This window comes from Ictalurus punctatus, chromosome 15, assembly GCF_001660625.3.
Source record: "Ictalurus punctatus breed USDA103 chromosome 15, Coco_2.0, whole genome shotgun sequence".
NCBI lineage: Eukaryota > Metazoa > Chordata > Actinopteri > Siluriformes > Ictaluridae > Ictalurus > Ictalurus punctatus.
In genome coordinates this window covers 4,919,453-4,941,418 of record NC_030430.2, presented here as the reverse complement: position 1 = coordinate 4,941,418, position 21,966 = coordinate 4,919,453, and the positions used below count along the sequence as shown (strand labels likewise).

The window sequence follows — 21,966 nt, the reverse complement described above, 5'->3', positions numbered from 1 at the left end:
CCCTCCGTAAAGGTTCTGCGTCTGGTGGAATATACGTCAGTGGCATGATCATATTTCCTCGTTACATTTTCACAGACGTTTCAGTTCACCTCATTTGACCTCCAAGAGTCAGCGTGCTTCCCCGCTCGCCCATCATCTGTCTGACACACACTCTGCTGAACCTCTTTCCCTTGTTTCAACAACTTCACTCCAAAAAAAAAAAAAAAAAACCCCAAAAAAAGCCTCAGTGTGTTCTTAGGCTGCCTGTTTTTTCAGTGAGTGTGTGTGTGTGTGTGTGTGTGTGTGTGTGTGTGTGTGTAAATCAATTTTGTCCTTAGTCAAGTGGAAATTTTCTCTATTAGCCTAATTGAATATTTTGTCTGGAAGCCTGGGCTGAAATTCTGCAGCTCCCAAGTTCACAGCAGGGTTCTCTTTTTGTGGAACGGCGCGTCTTCGGCGCATTAAATTCACAGCAGGGAGCTTGTACAGCATGTACTTCGGACATCAATATTTTAAAGTTTGAGGAGCAAATCCTCAAAAGAGGCAAACGGAAAGTCATATCTCTTTCTCCTATGTTTTATCTCCTGGCTGTATGCTTTTAGGTTTTAGAGCTGAAATAGCCAACAGCTGCACGGCAGCCATTTTCCTGGAGAGCGCTAAAAACCATTCGTCTTTGCAGACTAAGATTGAGCTTTCTTTTCTGCTGAGGCCAAGTTTCCTCAAGAATAGTGAATCTAATGGTATTCTGACCTTTTATGGAGGTCATTCAAAAAAAAAAAAAAAAAAAGACTTGCATGGGAGGATGTGATTAAATTAGTCAGGGAGTCTAATTAGTGGAAGCGAATGGAGTTAGTTCCAGGGTTTTCCAAGAAATCAGAATCAAGTTCATCAAATTTATTCAAAGCAAGTCGTGCTGTGAGAGAGCAGGTTACTTGACATAGCAGGTTACTTGACTTTCTTTTTTTTTTTCCCTTCTTTTTCTTCACGGCTGTTCTCGCTCCCCAAGCTCAGGCCAAGCTGAGGCACATCTGTGATATTCATATTCAACACGGCGCATGTGACAGTCCTCTAAAATAATCTGAAACCGTGAGCAGCCGTGATTTCCTGTGGTTCAGAGCTCCATTCAGTGCAGACTTCCTGCTACCGTGTCGTCGTTGTCGTCATCGTCTTGTTTTGTTTTCTTACCATAAAGCTACTTTCACATTGTCCTGCTTCTTCCTAATACGTCTGATCTACACATTCATGATTATATAGTAAGGTGTGTAGTAAAAAAAAAAGTCCATTTTGATCAGATTTCAGAATACAAACCCGATTAGTATGATTCTGAGAGCTCCGTGCTGTTATGAGAGAGTTGTAGGATTACTCTGAGGTGTTGTGTTGTGAAATTTCAGGTGACTATAATGGACACAGGTGTCAGAGGGACTATTGCTGTGGGTCTGGTTCCTCAGTTCTACAAGCTTGATCATCAGCCTGGCTGGCTGCCTCACTCAATCGCTTACCACGCTGATGATGGGAAGTAAGTGTTTCATCTTGTGGGGTTTTTTTCTTGTCGTCGTCGTTGTTGTTCTTTGATTGAGTGTCTTAAGCAAATGACCTAATAATCAGATCCTCCAGGATTTAGCCATTCAAAATCAAGGAAACGCCGCAATATTCCGAGGAGCTCGCGAGGTGCGTCATGTGACCTCAGCAGAGTGTGCGTTCAGCCGAAGCCCTCTTCTATATCGCGTGCGTCAAACAGGAGTACAGCTAAAAGTTCTCGTTTACCAACAAACACCACTGTGAAAGACCGTGCGATTGCAATTTCACCAATTCAAGTAGTTTTCTGCAACAAAAGTAGAAAAACTCAGCTGCAGCAAAAGCAGGCATTTTCCCCAACAACAATCACACACACAAAAAAAACTCGTATTAAACTAGTACTAAAATCCTGTACGGACTAAATAAAGGTTTCTGATGGTAGCTTACATGGACGTCAAACACCGTGACTCATCCCGACACGGTAGCAAACCTAGACATAATAATAAGCTGTGTAATTGTATAAATGATTGAATGTTTTTTTTTTTCTCTCTTTCTTTTTTTTTTCACTCAATTTCCTTGTGTGCGTTTTTTTTTTTTTTTTTTTTTAATATGTTTGGGATTTTCTCAACCTCTTTCCCCAGCCTCCATGTTCCAGATGAGCAGCTAATCAGAGGTTGTGGCTGAAAGTCTGCTGACTCGTATATCTCTCCTCTCCTCCACAGACTGTATAATGGCAACCCTGTCGGCCAGCAGTTCGGCCCCAAGTGCAACCGTGGCGATCGGATAGGCTGCGGGATCTATGCAGACGCTTTTGACGCCGGACTCACCACTGTGTTTTTCACCAAGAACGGCAAAGAGGTGAGTTCAGAAGCGTCCCAGACCACCTCCGTTCCTGAAAGCCTTTTGCATAAACGTCCTCAGAGGTCCGTTTAACTGCCCTCGCTGCACTTAAACGACCCGCTGTTTCGGATCAAGGCTTCCTGGGTTTATTTATGCTGTTCCTGTGTTTTGTGGCCTCCTTTTGAATGAAACGCAGCTTGAAACGAATTCGATGGCGGCGCGCTTTGATTGGCACGTGGCACAAGTATTAATACTTTCGCAGTGATGTAATAAAACCGCTATACCACTACGCGCCGTTTACGACGATAACCTTCACGGCCTCTTCACTAACGCCCTAGCAAATATTTACATATTGTTATGCTGACTCATCCCATGGTGAGCCTCCAAGACTAAAGCGGCAGTTAATAAGGCCTTGGTTTCCATCTGCCCGAGTTCAAGGCCAACAGGAATCAAGGCTTCATTCCACAGCACAAGCTTCTCGTTGCTCTTGCACAAGAGACACATGCCTCGTAAACGATCGCCCCTGTTATGACTTTCCGTTCTACGCAATCGTTTAACGCTAACGGGCTGCAAATAATTACAGTACAATACAGATAAAGAAAGCCCAGGCAAAGGAACCAGTGATCAGGAGGTGTTTATTCCTTTTTCCATAGTTTGTTGTTTTAGTGCACAATTTGTGACGAAAGAAAAAAAAAATCCCGTTAATGGAGCAGGTGGGCTCGGTGGTGGTGCCCGTGGCTCCGGGCGGCCTTTTCCCTGCTATCGGCATGCACTCTCTGGGGGAGGAGGTGCGCCTGAACTTGCAGGCCGAGTGGGGCACAGAGGAGGAGGACAGCATCATGATGGTGGACAGCCACGAGGACGAATGGGGACGCCTGTATGACGTCAGAGTCAGCGGAACGGTAAGCCGAGACCACAATGCATTTACTTAGATGAGATGAGCAAGGATGGAAAAACAAAACGTATATCAGCATTAAATTAAACATTTACATTTAGTACGTATTCATTTCAATGTATTAAGGAATAAAATACGACCGGGCATGCTGCTTTAGGAAAATAATCAACGTTCAAGATAAATTTTCTTGTTATGGCGTGTCCTGAAGTGTTTTATTCCTCTTACACCACAGCAGTTTGCCAGGGCGCTTTTTTAAAAGAATTTTTTTTCATTAAATAAATGATGACACTTCATACTATTTAAAATTTTTTTTTTGTATCTGGTGTATCTTATGCTGTGACATAAGTGATATCAAGAGCCTAAACGGTCACCTCCTCCTCACCAGACGCACTTATTTCTTCCTCTTGAAGTTTAATGCAGCGTGTCACGATTCCAAGAAACCACAAAGCCCTCCATTATGAAGACTTTCCGGTGCTGGGATGCTTAACATTACAGCTTTAGCTCTGACTGTTCTGAAGCTCCTTACAGAAATAATAAATAAATGTCTTGTCACATAAAACGTCATTGTTTGAGCGATAACACAAGTTCTTTTGTTCGATGTGTCGCGTCTAGTCTCTGTGTAAGTTGTTACTATAGACATAACGTATAATTAAGATGTACCTTAAAGCCTGAATATTAACCAATCATAGTCAAGGGTATAAAAGGTTATTCAAATATATTATTCATTTATATATAATGCATACTTTTATGAGTGTAAATTTAGTGTTTTAACAAACCAGAGTGAACTATGGGAGGGCTGGGCCTGAGCTGCACGCCGCTCTCACCTTGGCATTTTGTGCAACTGGAGTTTACAGCATCTCAATTCTTGCGCAAAGCACCTAAAGGGTTAGTATTACGGGGAATCGGTACTCCATGCCATGTGTGTGTGTGTGTGTGTGTGTGTGTGTGTGTGTGAGAGAGTTTAGGCGAGTTTAGTTCAGTTCAGTCCCTGCTTATCTAATTAGAGCGTGAACAAAGTTTCATGAGATGAAAAATTGTGGATTTGTTCTGGAACCGTACATCCCGTCATCCCGATCTCCTCACCTGAAGTTCACTGGCCCCCGTTTTCAGTGCCAGGTGATGATCAGAGCAGCAGGGTTCAGGCCTCGGGCTCAGAAGCTTAGCATATAACCGGTGAGGATGGCCTGGTATATAACCAGGAGAGAAATACGGCTCTCTGGGCCTCTCGTCATTTATAACTGCTGCTGGAGCTTTTCTAAGCCGTGGTGCTTAGTGAAACAGACGTTCCAGCATTGGCCTGAAAGCCTAGGTTTGGGAAGGAGAAGCAGAAGGAGCTCTTCACATGTATGCCTCTGCTGCCACTCCGAGCTGATAATGGCATGTTTTGACAGGCAGTTGACAGCTTGAGCTGAGGAACTAACAGCTTGAGAGCGCCGCACTTCGTTTTCCACATTAGACACTATTGAAGAAAGCAGTCTGGTTGTTCAGGTGATTGGAACATGAGCGATTTGTTTGGATTGTTGGCTGACTGTCTTTGTTGTCAGGCAGTGGTGTTGTGTTGTTTTTGTTGTTGTTATTAACAAGTCCGTAGAATACTGATCTCGCTGAAGCCTGCGATTTTTACCATTCAGCACTCTTTTAAAAAGGAAAAAAAAATCGTCAGCATTCTGGACAATTTTAAGATAATCTCTACGCAAGTTATTTGTGGCTATGTTGATGGATTGTTGCGATGGAGTGATGCAAAAACAATGCGTCTTGGTCACTTTTTCACTGTGACACTTTAAACAGTATAACTACAGCTAAAGCAGCAATCGGAGCAAACGCCAATACAGTTCACCTGCTGGAAAAGCCAAATCACTGAAGGGGTAAGGACATGGGTACCGCTTCGAGTAGCGATTACTATTGCCGACTGTATCTAGATCAATTTTGACCTGTGAATTTGGAAACCATGGTTTTGTGAACCTAGAGGGGGGGAAAGTGGGCGGGGCTATAGTCTCCCTGGCTCGTTGGTAGAGATCGACTGATTGATAGGTTTTGCTGTTTAATCAGCACCGATAACAGAGTTGTGTTTTTTCTCCCGGTTGCACCCGTCGCGGGAGCGGCCGAGACGGGTCCGCCGTCATCACGCAGTACGATCGCGGCCTCTAGAAGAGAAATAAAAATATCACTGATAAATTTTCTCTCTATTTTTATTTGTCGTTTGGCGTGTCGGTACTGTTTATTCTTGTAATCAAGTTCAGCGATATTATTTGATTTTTTATTTTTTTTTCCCCCTTTGAGCGTCATGATTTCATTCCGTTTCGATTCATCGTTTATCGGCAGGACCGCCCAACGTAGTTATCGGTATCTGTAAAATCCACTATCAGTCGACCTCTAATCGTCAGTGTTTGAACTCACAGTCTCCAAATGACAGGATGAACACTTCCTGTTGAGCCCAGACACTGTGACCGACTTTCCAGAAAAATGTACAACGTCGTTACAGCTCACGTTTGAAAACTTTTTTTCAGGCTTTGGTTTTCGGCCCAGTGTGTCCTGAATTTCGGCTTCAGCCAGAAATGTTCGTTTTACTAATACAGATGACTGACTAGTAGGAACAGTCTTATGTTCATACTCAGACCTCACATTTAGAGAAAAAGCAGGTCAGGAGGAGTATGATGGGGGGGAGGGAATTTTGTATGGTTTTTTTTTGTTTGGTCTTTTATTTTTGTAATCACACTGTGGTTTTCAGAACACTGCTGCTGGTTACCATTCTGTCCTTTAGCAGTGATCCTTGTGTTTTACTGATTATTATTATTTTTTATTCAACGGGATTTCCACGCTGTGGAGGAAACCAGAACCAAAGCAAACAGAGTACGGAGTGGTATTTGTCTGAAGTGACATTTGATCTTGGTTTATTAGAAGCAGGAGTTCTGCGCTTAAACTTAAGGACCGTTTGCCTCAGAAGGCTTTTGTGTCTATGATATGCAGGATATTATCCAAGAAGTAGCCTACTGTATATTACACTGATGAGCTCTTGCTCTATGCCTCAAGCCTTGGTTCGTGTGTGCTCAGCTCTGCTGACTGGTATGTATTTTATGAGGTGGATAGGAGGAGGGTTTAGCCACAGAAAGCACAGAGCCTTGAGTTGTTGCCGTCTGTGGAGCCGAGGCCTTTATTTGCTCTGTTTACATTAATTGCCGGTGGAACGGCGGGTCCTGTTTAGATAAGCGGTTATTGTGTTATAGTTCGGCATAAATGTCAACATGGCTGACTACATCGTACTTAAACACTCCCCTGTTTTGTTTTGGGTTTTTATTATTATTATTTTTTTTTTTTGGTCTTGTATGCTTCATATCTATCACTGACTATATTCAGATAACAGCTGGGGTTTTTTTTTTTTTTTGTAGTACATTTCTCTACTGTAAAATCAGCAACAAAAGGAGTTCAAGATTAGTTCCAGGACCAGTTTTAGGCTGTTGATGTTGATAAATCACAGGTTTATATTAATATGCATGTTCTTGTAAGTAACAGCGACTTCAATGCAGACAACACCACGTAATCGAAACCTATTAATAAACAGATTGTCTTGTGGGAAGAGTCGTTTATATAGCATTTAACGTTCCTGATGAAGAACGATAAAGCCTTTGGGTTTTCCGCCATGGGAAAGTCTTCAGGACCGATGACTTTGCGCTTTTGTGGTTTCTCGGTAACATGACAATTTTACACATTTTTTTTTTCCTCTCTTATTAAGAAAAAGTGAGGGAACGACTGTTTATAGCTGTAAGGCAGTGATTCTCAACCAGGGGGGTGCAGGAGCGATCGGAAAGAGGGCGCAAATTGTTTTCAAGAAAAAACACCACAGACAGAGCATCATCTGTGTATTTTATTGCTTTTCAAATAGAATGTGCATAAGTGAAAAACCTCGCGTTCCCTCTCTCTCTGTATTTTCTTTTTGCTGGGAAGAGGCGGAGCTTAGCTCTAGCGGTCAGTGCAGACCAGTGTTCCCAACTTAGAGACTTTTCAGACCCCTTTAGCGACATTTCTGCAAAAAAAAAAAAAGTGCCTAGCGACTTTTTGGACAAACCTTAGCAACTTTCCTGAGCAAATGTCTCCAGTACTGTCCTGCAAGCACGAAGTCTTGCTTTCCCGCTGCACTCGCACCTCTCTATGCGTCCACTCTGTTCAGTGAGGGGCCGAGAGCCGGAGCGGCACGTCCCGGTGATCACATGGCCGCTGACAGAAAAAGAAGCAAGCGTAGGCGTCCCACTGATTGATTTAACAACGTCATGGATAACGAGACGCGCCCTTCATCCCAATTCACTTCATTCTTATGGGAATGTTTTTAGAACGCAAGACGAATGGAATGCAGCATGTTTTACATGTAGAATAGTCCATGTTATTACAGCCTAGCTCTCTTGTTCAAAGTAGGTATAGTGTTCAGAAACATTTCTGATCATTCTTACGTGTCCATTATATAGTTTTATAAAAGTCATCAAAGTTATGTAAAAAAATAAATAAATCATAAAAGTTATGAAAAGCAATTAAAAAAGTTCAAAAAAGCAAAATCTATCCATCAAGAACAGATTATAGATTGGGTGTATATATATATATAGATAGATTTGATATAGAATAGATCATCATACCTGGTCTCCTCCAGTATTTGGGCGTGGAGGAGGTGCCACATGATTAAGGAGGTTTGGGGGCTGGGCTTTAGTTACAAAAGGCTGAGGAGCTCTGCTGTAAGGTAACAAGTGCTGCTTCACATCAGGTCGCATCACATCACGCCGTCATTCATTACCTTCCTGCAACAGCCCTCTCCTGAGTGTTTTATTCCCTACGTGACCATTCCTCACCGACATCTCAGAGAGTCACTGAATTGTCATTTTCCCACGTTATCCCCCGTATAGCGTTAATGAAAGATCGCTTTGCTGCGTCTTTGTGGGTTTGATGCAGAATCGAGTGTTTCATTCGAACACAAGGGGAGCAGTTATTCATGCAGAACGGTCAGAGAGTCGGAAAGTGTTCTCGCTGCACTTTCTGCCTCTGCCAAAGTGTAATAAGTGCTGCTGCGTGTAATGATGTCATTACTGATGAAAAACAACTGCTATACCTGCAGCTACTGTGCAAACCGACGCAGCAGACTCGGGTCATTTCTCTCTCCCTCCCTCTCTCCCTCCCTCTCTCCCTCCCTCTCTCTCTCTCTCTTTATTATTTTTTTTTTTCCTTTGCTGCTGCACTGTTTGTACTGTATGTATGAGGAAGTGATCGGGCGGCGCCGGTGTGTACGTGCCACTCCACGCGAGCACATGGCAGAGATCAGAGTGCACGTTGCCACAGCGGCAGCTCTGCCTGGCCTTTTAATCCCTGCTGGAGACCTAGACCTCTATATATCTTTTCCTCCCTTTTGTCCTTCTGCTTCGAGCCAGCCAACACACACACACACACGCACGCACGCACGCACGCACACTTGTATTAAGCATGCAAATCATCAGTTTATCATCTTCACAATCACAGTAGAAGTGTAATAAGCAGGAAATAGTGTTTTTTCCTCAAAAGGATACATTTGAGCAAAAATGAGAAATCATTTATTTTACAACATTTATTTAAGGCATTTAATTGAAAGAATTGAGATTCCACCAGGCTACACATTATAATATGTAAAAAATGATTCTATTGCAGAAATCTATTCTCCTATCATATCAGAAATGGCATATCATATTTTTTTTTAAGGAATAAAACCCTTGCTGTTATAGGAGAATAATCAGCGGTAGGGTGACGTGATGCATTCTGACATGAAGCAGCGTTACAGTTACCGCCCCAGAGTTGATCATGTTCAGGTTCATTTCTCTTATTCAACAGCAATGAAAGTTTTTTAGTTATTAGAGAATGAGACCTATATCCATGTACAGTTGTGTGCAGTGTTGTGGAACGTTTGGGAAACATTAGGTTCCTTTTATTTTACCACATTTTTGGTACACGCCCTTATCCAGAGCGACTGACATTTATCTCATTTATACAGCTGAGCAGAGAGGGTTACGGGCCTCGCCCAAGGGCCCAGCAGTGACAGCCTGGACCTTCTGATCAGTAACCCAGAGCCTAGCGTTTATCGTTACCTTACAGTAGCTATAAACGGCTGTTGCCTTACCAGCCTCTCTCTCTCTTTCTCTCTGTCTATTTTTTTCTTTCTTTCTCTCTCTCTCTTTATTTCTCTTTCTTTCTCTCTTTCTTTCTTTCTCTTTCATTCTTTCTCCTTTTCTCTTTCTCTCTCTCTCTTATTCTTTCTTTCTCTCTTTATTTCTCTTTCTCTCTTTCTCTTTTTCTTTCTTTCTTTGTCTCTTTCTTTCTCTTTCTCTCTCTTTTTCTGTTTCTCTTTTTCTTTCTCTTTCATTCTTTCTTTCTCTATCTTTATAGGTGATGGGGAATCTGGAGGCTTCAGATTTGTCTCCTGCTGCTGTGGGTCACTGATGTATTACAGTTGAACGGGTGGCAAAAAATTGTTCCTGTATGCAGGATCCCATCGTTCCATGTTCAAGCACAACAATTTAGCCATGGCCTTAACCAGTCCTTACAGGTTAACTAAAATTCGCAGATTAATTTTTTTGGTGATAGTTTCGGCCAAAAATGCTTTATTTTGCTGCGGCTTTTAAAACAATTTGTGATGCAGTCTGCAGAGTATTTTGTGCTTCTTTTTTGTTCCCTTTTTTTTTTTGGTGGAGAACTACTTGAATGGGTGAAATTGCAATCGCACGGAATAGTTTTGCATGGACTTTTGCAGAGATGATTGTTGGTAAGCGAGATCTTTTTAGCTGTACTCGTGTTCGACGCACGTCAATCCGAGAGGGCTTTGGCTGAACGCACGTTGTGATGACGTCGTCAGATGATGCGTCTTGGTAATGTAGTTCGCTTGATTTTGCGTTCATTTCTGCGAAATCACAAAAGTCCTGGAGGGACCGAACGACGATTTTTCAGCCTTTTGCTACGGCGATACAGGAAACAATGTCTGCTTTTTCAGATAATGTAGCGTTCAGACCAAACGTGAATAAAGCTCGCCTTGCAGAAAAGCCGATTCACTGAAGGGGAAAGGCTTTGCGGATCGCGGTCCCCAAAAAATTACAAGTTAGCCTGGAGCCACTGAAGCACACTACCGTTTTTGTGGTATAATCTGCTTTGTTTTGTTTTTTTCTTCTCTCTACATTGTTTTATGTCTGGACCGTTTTGTCTCTTTTCCATCCAGAAACTTTTCAGAGACTCTTCTCGTTATTGTTCACTCCACTGCCTTCTTCCAAGTACAGATAATGACTTGGTTTCTTGAGTTAAAAAAAAAAAAAAAAAGGAGGTTGTTGTTTTTTTTTCCAGTAAACTCTACCAGTGTGGGACTTTTAGTTTCACTCTTCTCTCAGAACGAGAGTGCGGGAGGGCGAAGGAAACGCAGACTTTCATTGCTGACAGTGTGAGGTCTGCTAACGTGCTTTAACAAGAGCGATTTCCACTGTGGGTGTGACTCTCTGTCTTGTTAAAGATGGAAAGTAAGATGACTCTGGAGAAAAATGAGTCATTGGTCTGATTTGAGTCGTGTGTTGTTGAAGACAATCAGATGCATGATTGAGTCAGTATTAGTACATGTGATTATGGAGTTTTATCATGTTTAGCTTCTTAAGTTAAAAAAAAAAAATTGGATGAGAAATGTATGTATTATTTTCTTTTAAATAGAGGAGGTATAGTCTTTGGGTCTTGTTCAGGAAAACGGTCTATTTCCGGCTTTTACTGTTTTTATTCTTTTTATGCAAATTGGAAGCAGATTGTTCACCGTATGCCTTCCAGCCATGTTCTGCCTCTGGGAGCTCAACTTAACAACTCTTAAACCCCCTTAAAATTTCCTACATAGTCCAAGGCCAGGAGTTTTTCCTCCTCTTCTAAAAGATTATTGTTTTGGAGGTTTTATCAACAGAAAGCCACTTGGAGAGGCAGCTTGGAGAGTCTCAGGAGAGGAGTTAAGACTTTACTATATGTGCCGCATTTCTGCTGAAAGCATCAAAAGCACTTGCAGAGCTGGGAGAAGTGCCGGAGTTCATTTGTTGTTCGATATTATAAAACGATTAGCCGCTGCCTTTACACAGAGGTACCTAGTGATTAGCAGTTGGGGTTGGACGGGGCTTCTGCTGCCAGCAATTATGGTCCTTAAATCATGTGAGGAATGAGTTTATATAAGGCAGTGTTAGGCTGGGTAGGAAGCTCGGAGAGAGGGAGAAGATGGCTGAGGATTCCTCTTCCAGAATTTATTTTCCTTTTTGCAAGATTTTCTTAAATGGGGGAGGGGAGGGAGGGGGATACTTTAGAGTCCAAATCTTTAATCCCATTGAAAACGTAACAATAGAGACTTATTAATCCACACCTTCTGTTCTATGAGTGAACAACTCACGTTTGTAATTTGTTCCATTTTCGCGAAACGTTAACATGATCTAAAGTGCACCGTCAAAAGTGTAATAATGGCTCTTGTGTGGTCAAGGGAGCAAAATTGGTCATTCTCTCTGAATGGGAGGGGTGGCATACTCTCTCTCTCTCTCTCTCTCTCTCTCTCTCTCTCTCTCTCTCTCTCTCCCCCCTGTCAATCACAGTGATACTCGCCAGGCATTTCTGAGCTCGTGTATGTGGAAGAGGGCGGATAGCGCTTGTGATTTGAAGAGATGTGGTTGGCTGGATTCCATGTCTTCCATGAACCACGCGTTATAGCCTTCATCCTCCCTTGTTGGTGTGTGTATATACTATGTATCGGTCCCCCTTTTGCCACCAAAACAGCTCTGGCCCATCACGGCATGGACTCCACAAGACCTCTGAAGGTGTGCTTTAGCGGCAGCGGCCTTTAAGTCCTCTGAGTTGCAAGGTGGGGCCTCTATGGATCGGATTTGTTTGTCCAGTATGTCCCACAGATGCTGGATAACTCTGTCATGTTCCTCAAACCGTTCCTGAACAACTTTTGCATTGTAGGAGAGCACATTATCCTGCTGAAAGAGGGCACAGCCATTAGGGAATACCGTTGCCATGAAGGGGTGTAGTTGGTCTACAACAATGCAATGCATAACACCGCCTCTGCCGGCTTACCTTCTTCCCATAGTGCATATCGGTGCCATCTCTTCCCCAGGTAAGCGATGCACGCACACCCAACCATCCACATGATGTAAAAGAAAACGTGATTCATCAGACCAGGCCACCTTCTTCCATTGCTCCACGGTCCAGTTCTGATGCTCACGTGCCCATTGTAGGTGTTTTTGGCCGCGTTGTCTAGTATAAGATTAAAAGTCAGTATATAATAAAAAAACAAAACACTTGGGTTTGGTGTTAAAGGAAAATAATCAACGATGGGCTGGAGTGATGCAGCTCAAAGCTAAGCGGAGTTACTGTTTTCACCCTAACGTTGATTGATTTATATAAGTGCTTTAGTCCTCGTATATGACAGCACTTGGCAAAGACTAACAATGATTACAGTTTTTCTGTGCAATATTTATTTAAACCTCGCTACCCTCTGGCATTACTGTCAGAGCGGCTCTTCCAGAAAATGAATCAACACCCTTCAACCAGTCCGGTTCGAGAATTCAACAGAGCTGTAGTATAATAAAAAGATATGTCTTGTTTTGATTTGGCTGTGATCTCCTGTAGTATTAAATTTTACACTGATCTTCGCAACGACGCTTTAAAGACAGATGTGTTTTATGAGGATCTTTAAGCCTCGCAGTCATGCTAATGCCTGGGTTTTAAGGATTAGCACTTTTTCCTCAGGTTTCCTTTAGTGGGTGTTGAAGTGCATTCCCTTAAGAGCTTCAGAAATATTTTGGAACTCCTTGGTAACCTTGAGTGGCACATAAGAGAGAGCGTGCAAGCGCATCATCAAGCCTTTTAATGGACGCTTGTGTTAGATTGAAGTGCCTCTCCTTTTCGAGTGCATGCAAGGTTACTGTAAAGACATTTGAAAAGGCTTCATTTGACTCTTGTTTTAATGGCACGACAGATGTCTTCATCAGTTTCGTCATAATAAATCACCGGGTGATGAGCAAGTAATAACCTGTTCTGCAGACCAAGTGTGCAAATGTCAGGAGCGCTGTCGGAGATGGGTGCACGCCAGCGAGTATTCTCCTCCTCCAAGATGCTCCAGAAAGTAGGTTCGGAGCAGTGCACCTGTTGCCCAGGCAGCAGCTCAACAAAACAAGCAGAAGGGCTGCAGACGAGAGCGGCTGTGAGCTGTTCGGATCCGTCAGTGCTGTCACCGGAGCGTGCCGGGAGCTGTCGGCTTCCGCCGGGAGTGGCCAGCCTCCCCCGTTACTCAGCACTGAGTAGGCAGGAAGGTGTGACTCAAGGAATTTTAACTCCGGGATAAAGGAATACGCGACCGGTCTTGGCACGACTAGCGCATTAGCGAGAAGAAGAAACGCAAGCAAGAGCAGAGAGTAAGAAAAAGTTGATGTACAACGAATCCCGACAAACCTCTACGGACAAGAATAGAAGCAGAAGGTGGAGTCGGATTTGTACGACGAAAACAACGAAATGTTTTGCCATTTAGATCAAAAACAAGCACACCAGACTCTTCTGATGTGTGATGTGTGTGTGTGAGCGAATACAGTTGAAAATACAGCGATGCAAAGCATTTGGCCAATCTGCAAGACACCTGTAAGACAAGTGACTAGTACTAGTTTCTACATAAATGTAGCTGGTTAATGTTCGAGAGTAGATTTTTTTTATTTATTTATTTATATATATATTAGATTAAGGAGTTCATGCCTTCTGTGGATGTAAAGGAGAAGCCTCACTTTATACGAGTCTTCGCTTAGAGTACTTCAGCATGTTGGAACATTTGACTGAGGTAGGGCCAGGGGTGCTCATGCTCAGGTTCTGCACTGCAGTCTGGGGGATTAATTAGATTTACATTTATGGCATTTGGCAGACACTATTATCCAGCGCGACTTACATTGGTCTCATTTATACATCTGAGCTGTTGAGGGCCTTGCTGAAGGGCCCAACAGTGGCAACATGATGATGCTGATGCTGGGGCGTGAACTCGTGGCCTTCCGATCAGTAGTCCAACGTCTTAACCACTGAGCATTAGACACGACTAATGCTAGTTTGCACAAGTGCTAGAATGGTCTAAGTCAGAGCTCGTCAACTTGCAGACAATTCAAAGAATTTCAGCTGATCATGACAGAAAAACAAAAACTCTGTGTAGCTCAGAGACTTTAGCTTTCGAAACATAAACCTGCACAGATTATGTAACAGATACTCATTTGCTGTTTATCCAATCACGCTATTCTTATGCAGATTATTTAGCTAAAGGCATCCGATCGGAGTGGAGACTCAGAAAGAAATGAGTCCCCCCCCCCCCCCGGAATGATTAGCAAACCAGCGAGATTGCTTGTTTAAAAAAAAGTTTCCAAAAACCAAATGTTTAAATATGAACGGACTAAGTAGTCACTTCGTAATTAAAAGCAACACTACGACACAAAACCTACCCGTGGTGAATTTTTATTTATAGCTGTAAACTAATTATTAATGGTTAACATTAAAAGGCAGCTGTTTTCACCATGGTAAGGAAAGAATTATATGGAGCTAGACCTTCACCGTTTTTAGTTGAATGCAAAGAAAGACTGAAAATTTGACTGTGTCAAACTTAAGAGCATAAATAATACAATAAAAAAAAGCGTAACTAAATTACTTCAAGGCAAGTTCAGGATTTTGTACTAACATGGTTTTTTCCCCTCCCACCTCACCACTTTCTAGCTTCATACGTCTGTCAGACCCTCTGAGCAGCAGTCACTCTCAGGGGTAAACAAGGATAGCAAGAGTTGTAAATGGTGTTGGAGGATTGTTTCCATTGCTTGGGCATATGGTGATTTTGACATTGGGAATGGAAACTTTGGGGCAATTAATGAAGAGTGTTTAAAATCTGAAAGTCATTACACTGCTGTGTTGTGGGTTGGATTCAGCGCCTTTGTTCTACTGAGGAAAGAATAAAAGATGGGCCGAGTGTCCTGGGCAGTTCTGTCGTCCTCCTGCATGCTACATTTGATGTTTTCTCTGTAAGTTTGATTGTCATATGCGTGGCTAGCACTAGATAGTTCGCTAAGTCATTAATGAGAAATGAAATATATCATATTAACATTGTCATTTACATTAGCTGCTGGAATCGATGCTAGTCTAACCTTGCATTAGCAAAGAAAGAAGGCCAACGTAGTCAGTCTCTCCAGGATTTCGTGCTTTTGCGATCGCAGGAATGAACGCCAAATCAAGCAAACTCTGCAATATTTGGAGGAACTTGCAGTAATTTTGAAAAATTGCAGATTTTCCACAGATTTGGGCCAAGACGTAATCATGTGTTGTCATCATTCAGCCGAAGCCCTCTCCGATTCACATGCGTTGAATGAGTGCATGAACTAATGGGTCTCGTTTACCAACAAACATCACTGCGAAAGACATCATTGCAAAACAATTTCACCAGTTCGAGTAGTTTTCCGCAGAAAAAGCACACAAAAAGAAGCCAAATTTTAAAAAAAAATTTTAAAATCTGTAAAAAAAACAATATTGCCAGTTAATGCTGGTAAATGAGTGAGTCTTTGTGTACTCTTTGAGGGGCGCTCATCCTGAAGTTCCACGCTGTAGTCCGGAAGCTTATCCATATTTGAACGTACATGGATAGCTATAGCTCTAACGAGTGCGTTGAAAAGAAAAAAAAAACGAGTGTTTTTTTCCGTGAGTCAGCTGGTTACTTTTGGTTTCCTTTGGTTTCCTTTGTAGAACAGGAAGCAAACACCAATCTGTTTGCTGCTTGAAAAGAGCATTGAACTGGTTTGGAGTATGATCAGGGGCTTCAGAACATCATTCGAGTCTTGGCGATTTTGCAAATATTCTTGAGAGTGACTGTAATGAGGGACTGGCTTCAAAACAGTCTCTACACTCCATTACACCACTGTTACAAAAACACTAACTGTCCAGTAAGCACAGTCAGCGAAAAACAGGGCTCAATTTGTGGAAATACGGGGTCCTCTTACAGCTGCTGTTATTTCTTTTCTTTGTTCGTTGATTGGTTAGTTGGTTGCCATGTGCAAGAAGTTCTGTAACATGAGTTGTTTTGGATGCTTGATTTTAATTCTTGTGAATGTTATGGCCCTGATCTCAGCCGTGATGGCTGCTATTTACTTCTATACCTTTACACGTTATTCCAATGAACTACACTTGTGATACAGTTGTGTTTGGTTTCTGTGAATGTTTTATTATTTACTTTTAAGTCTTGTTTAAGACTGATTATTGACGTTCTAACAGGGTGAAAATCTCTGGCATTTTGCTGTGAGCAAGTTAAGAATGAAAACGGAAAAGATTTACATTTCCGAATTACGTCTAATCGCGACGTTAATACAAAAAACTACCCACGAGACTTGTAAAATGCCTTAATCGTCGTGCATATTTATATAAAAGTAATATTTTAAAGCAAGCCTCTCCAGCTCTCAGTAGTCAGACTCTCTGTGCAGTAGATACGAGTAAGTGTATTATTGTTGTTGGTGGGTTTAGTGGTGAGTAACCGTGCTGGTGTGCTTTCACAGCTGCTGGAGTATGTAGGAAAGGGAAAGAGCATCATGGACGTGGGACTCGCTCAGGCTCGCCAGCCGCTCTGCACACGGAGCCACTACTTCGAGGTAGAGATTGTGGACCCTGGAGAGAAGTGCTACATTGCATTGGGCCTCGCTCGAAGAGTAAGTAATGTAAACAGCATGGTTTATGTTCATGGTGTTGGAGTAATGGTGTTGTAAAACTGAGGCTGAATTGTGCTTCTGAAAAATGGGGTTTTAGCCAGAATCGGGGTTTTCTGTCTCTAATAAATTATTTAGGGATTCGACAAAGAAGTGGGCGTGGTCTAAACTGGAAAGTTCTTTCTTCCTCACTTCCTTCCTTCGTTCCTCCCTGCTTTCTTCTTACTTACTTTCTCCCTCCTTCCTTGCTTACTTTCGTTCCTCTTGCTCTCCATCCTCCCTCCCTCCTTCTCTCCCTCCTTCTTTACTTCTTTTCTCTCCTTCCATCCAGCCTTCCTTCCTTTCTCCCGCCTTCCTTCCGTTCTTCTTCCTTCCTTTTTTCATTCTTTCCTTCCTCTCTCCCTCTTTCCTCCCTCCCTCCTTCCTTACTTCCTTTTCTATCTCTTGCTCGCCATCCATCCTCTTTCCGTCCTTTGCTGCCTCCTTGTTTACTTATCCCCCCCCCCCTTGTTCCATCCTACCTTCTATCTCCCTCCCTCCTGTCTTACTTCCTTTCTCCCTCACCCTCCTACCTTCCTACCGACATCCCTCCTCTTTTCCTTCCTTTTTTCCTTCCTTCCCTTCTTCCATCAGCCCCCCTCTCTTTTCCTCCTTCCTTTCTCACTCTCACTCTCCTTTGTTCCTTGCTCCCTCCTTCTCTCCTTCCTTCTCTACTTCCTTCCTCTCTCTCCCTCCCTCCCTCCCTCCCTCCCACCTCCCTTTGTTTATTTTTTCCACTTCCTTCCTTCCTTTCTTTCTTTCATCCGATAGTTAATAAGCTCTTCCAATCACTTCTGAACTTTTGTACATTATTAACATTAACAAAAGCTGCGATCCATTTGAGTGCAAAAGTTTGGTTTCTTTGGGGAAAATATAAATATTTTAAGCTTTATCAACAGAACTAATTTCCAGGTTTCCTTTATGGTGCTTTGCGAATGACAACCCCTTACAACATACGGCCTAAATATAGAGTCGAAGTTATTTTAAACGAAAAGTTTGACGTGCTGTAGTTGATTTATTTGCATGTGCCTCATTAAGATGTCTAATGACTTAACAGTTAACACACTTACTTTATTTACTTTGCTAAGTCTTAAATTGAAAACTCCCAAATAGTTTGCTGTGAGCAAGTTAAAGGGATAGTTCACCCAAAAATGAATCAATTACTCACCCTCATGTCGTTCCAAACCCATAAGACTTTCGTTCATCTTCGGAACACCGATGAGGACATAGAAGAGGACGTCCACTCTCGCGTCAACACAACGCGCGTCTTCTCGGTCTTATGGGTTTGGAACGACACGAGTGTGAGTAATTGTTGACGCAGTTTTCATTTTTGAGTGAACTCTCCCTTTAAGGACGAACGAGAGTCAGGAGAACTGGCTCTCGTAACACGACAAAACTCCCCGAATTAATCATGGACATGTTTGATTTGATTTGACTTTCAAATGCTAGAACTTTACTTACGTGTGGGTTTGATGCATGCAAACGTGAAACACATGTAATGAGTTGTTCAAAACTTCCCATACTAGAAAATGTCCAAATTTCACCACGTTCCAATTTCAAGGTACTTTTATTTGGTGATTTGTGACTGAACCATTTTCACCAAGACTTTGTACTGCTTAGTCTTGGAAAATGACCTTATTTAGAGCTTTATAATGAATAAATCTAGTCCCATTTTTCCTCTAAAATGTGGAAATTTTATTTTTATCTACGGTGAGGCGATATGAAGTGCCTCCTTGCCTATATGAGCACTGTACAATGGAACCACGCATGGTGCAACATCCATTTTCACCTGCCCTGAGGTGGAGCATGTAAATGTGGAGCAGCGTCGTGACAAATCACCTCTCGGTCTTTCCACCACAAGAGACGTGCAGAGGAAAAGAACACTCAGCAGTGTCTGTGCAACACTTGAAGTCTGTGCTCGGAGCAGAGAATTTTTTCCATGAAGTTGGAGTCCAAACGTAATCAAAGGACTTGTCTAAACGACGCGGCAACAAACGAATAAATCACTTTCCGAGTAAAATCGCCGACTCCCCCTTTACTGTTGTCTTTACATGTAAACAGTTCTGCTTCACGCTTTCCTCTTAGTTAGTTAAGCTCGATCGTTTTGACGGCTATCGTGTCTTCCTGCCTCTCGTCTCAGGCTGTCCGTGGACGGCGCTGGGCTAATTACTCTCAGGTCTGCGACCGCAGACAGTAAACATACTTGTCAACTGAAGGGTTGAGCAAGGCCACTGATTTCGCCGTCCTCCGAGGGGGTGGGGGAACTGAGAAGGCGGGGGGGGATAGTGGCGGGTAGGTTTATCAAAGGTGCCGTAACTTCCCCTGGAACATTGCGGTCTTTTACGCATCTGTATTTTATTATGCAGCAAAGGGCAACAAAGGTGGTAAAGCAGGTAATTGCAGGGCTGCTTAATTACTGTTTACTTGCATTGGACGTCAAGCTTCGCACCGCATCCTGTGTCTGAGAGATCATCACAGGCATTCTTACGAGCTGCTAATAAGCCAGACCTGCCAACCGTCTCGCATTTTGCGTAAGAGCTCTTCATTTGAACACCGGAGTACGCTGCTACGAGTTAATTGCTCAAAAGTACCGACAGTTGCGCAGGTGGGAATTCTGAACTCAGAATGTCAAGCTTGGGCTACAACGTGGGGGGAAAAAAAAAAAACACTGGCGCCTCTATGTACGCAGCAAGCTAGCCAGCTGACATGAGTGATCATGAGTTGATGATGTATTTGTGAACTGAATGGTCCGTGTTATAGATTTAAACAACTAAACATGTCTGTGTTGGTGAATCGAAAGTAAATACTACTGTAAACTTGTTTAAAGTCGTGATGTGATCATTTACTTACTGTTGACATTGTGAGCGGCCATGTTGACATGATGTCATATGTCATATGAACTCGGGGAGGGTTCTCCTCCCAACCCTCCACGCCATGGCAAAGCATTATTCCTTATCGGGGTGGGCAGGTCTGATAAGACCGGCTTCGAAGAAGGTAGCTTTGATGTTCACCTGTTCATATGGCTTAGAGACAGTCATACCTGGCATTTTCATTTGTTCTTTAACCACTTGGATTGGTGGACCGAAGGGGAATCTAATTCCCAGTTTGGCAGCCATTTAAGAACAGCCCGCATCTTTAACACCTGCTTCCACAAGCACCTGCTTCTACCCTTAAAGATGCCAGTTGTTCTGAGTAGGCACTAAACTGCATCCACTATTTTCCAGGTACACTGTTCAGTTCGCTAAACTGCTTTGCCAGGGTGGCATCCCGACCAAGGTTCACCAGTTGATGACCCCTGACCGAGTCCATTCCAGCTTGCAATCCGATAAACATTCTGCAGCTCCTAATATCTGAAACTCTGAAAGACCGATAACATTCTTTTAGAGTTTCTATGAGTTTCAGTGCCAGTCTCTTTGACTGACCAGTGAAAGCTGATGGGATAGTGAATGTAAAGATAGATATCACTTGATTTGAGATCAGTGTGATCTTGCCCTGCACACTACCTCATCAGTGCTTTCCTTCCTTTGTTATACTTCTTGTCTATTCAGCAGCTTTTACAGGAATGGACAAATGCTAAATGATGAATTCGCTATCCCATCATGTGCCTGCCCATTTCCATGTTTTGGTTGCATGGAAACCAAGGTGACTTGTTGCTTTGCCTTTTTTTTTTTTTTTTTTCTTTTCTTCTTTCTTTTGTTTTTTTTTTTTGTTTTTTTGCACTTGGTTTCGTCAGTGTTTCCATGTCCTTGCATGCTCCTGATTCTGAAAAGATTGTCTGTCATCCGTGCACGCTAATTAATCCGTTTTAGTAAAAATCATTCTACCATCAGCACGATCACTCCTCGGCTTTATCGAGACGTCTCTAATAGTTGAACCTACTTGTCCACCAGGCAACCACAAATAAAAATGTAAAAAACAACCGAATAGCCCTGCTTGTCCTACCCTTGTCCCACACTCTCGCTATAAAGCACTAGAAATCAACAGTTCCTCCAGAATTAATTAACCTAAGACATATACTTTTAATGGATTTAAACTGTGGGTTACAATCTGACTGCATTGCTGGTCATTTCTATGAGCTTCACTCCAACAAATCCTTTTCTGTTGTACTGATAAGGCAATGGAGCATTGATTCTGATCCTGAATTTTAACTAGCTCTGACTCCCACACCTGGCACACCTCCAGCAGCTCGTTTGTAGCTCTGGAGCACTTCCGTTTGCCTCCGGTTGCTAGGATGCAGGACAAAGGACTGAGTGGAGGTAACGAGGGGCGGAGGTGTGCACTAGCGCGCCAGTCTCCATCTCTTATTACCCTTTGGCCTTCCTGACCCGAGACCTCCATTTCCTTTCCTTTCCTTTCCTTTCCTTTGGGCTTGGACTCCAAGACTCTTCAGAAACACAGTACTTAACCTGTTCACAAGGGAAATTTTCCCCGCGAACAATTTCATATTTCTAATTCAGCAGTGATGAGAGGTTGGCACAAAGAATCCTCTCAACACTCGCATCTTACTATGGTTATGGTGGCCGTGGAGCCCGTACTCTACCTGCCTCTCTCCTTCCCTCTCTTATCTCCGTGCTGAATTTGTTAGGAGATGGGCATCAACCTCCATCAACAGCCTCTCAGCGACTTGTTGATTTTGCCACAGTGTGGAAATGCAGGCGGCTCAAATAACACAGATTAACCCCCCTCCCCGTCCCTCCGCCCCTCCACGGATCAGATAGGATCGAGTCAGTGACACTAGCACGACTGTTTGTTCTCTGTAAGCCTGATGCCTCACTTTAATGGCTTATAACCACCATTTTGGAGAAGACAACCCTCACTAGTTCATTCTAATGGGTTAATCGAGAGCATATCTACAAGTCCTGTAGTTGAGTTTTCCTATGCCACCTCCATGATTGACATGATAATGTTCCCTTTTCGGTCGTGTTATTGTCGTGTGGATACGAAACACCGATGCAAATCATACCGGCGTACGGAATGTGTGGATGTTCACGG

At 42.9% G+C, this 21,966-nt stretch overlaps 1 protein-coding gene across 3 annotated transcripts in view; it reads left to right on the top strand.

Moving 5' to 3' along the window:
• spryd3 (SPRY domain containing 3) overlaps positions 1-21,966 on the top strand; it is a 46,821-nt gene that overhangs the window by 10,049 nt on the left and 14,806 nt on the right. Inside the window, exons 4-7 of one of the 3 annotated variants that reach the window (XM_017487094.3) lie at positions 1,371-1,495; positions 2,217-2,352; positions 3,045-3,236; positions 16,789-16,938. In XM_017487094.3, coding sequence (XP_017342583.1) covers positions 1,371-1,495; positions 2,217-2,352; positions 3,045-3,236; positions 16,789-16,938 — 603 coding nt within the window. The remainder of the gene's footprint in view (positions 1-1,370; positions 1,496-2,216; positions 2,353-3,044; positions 3,237-16,788; positions 16,939-21,966) is intronic. The other 2 variants (XM_017487095.3, XM_053686541.1) reach the window with 2 other exon arrangements.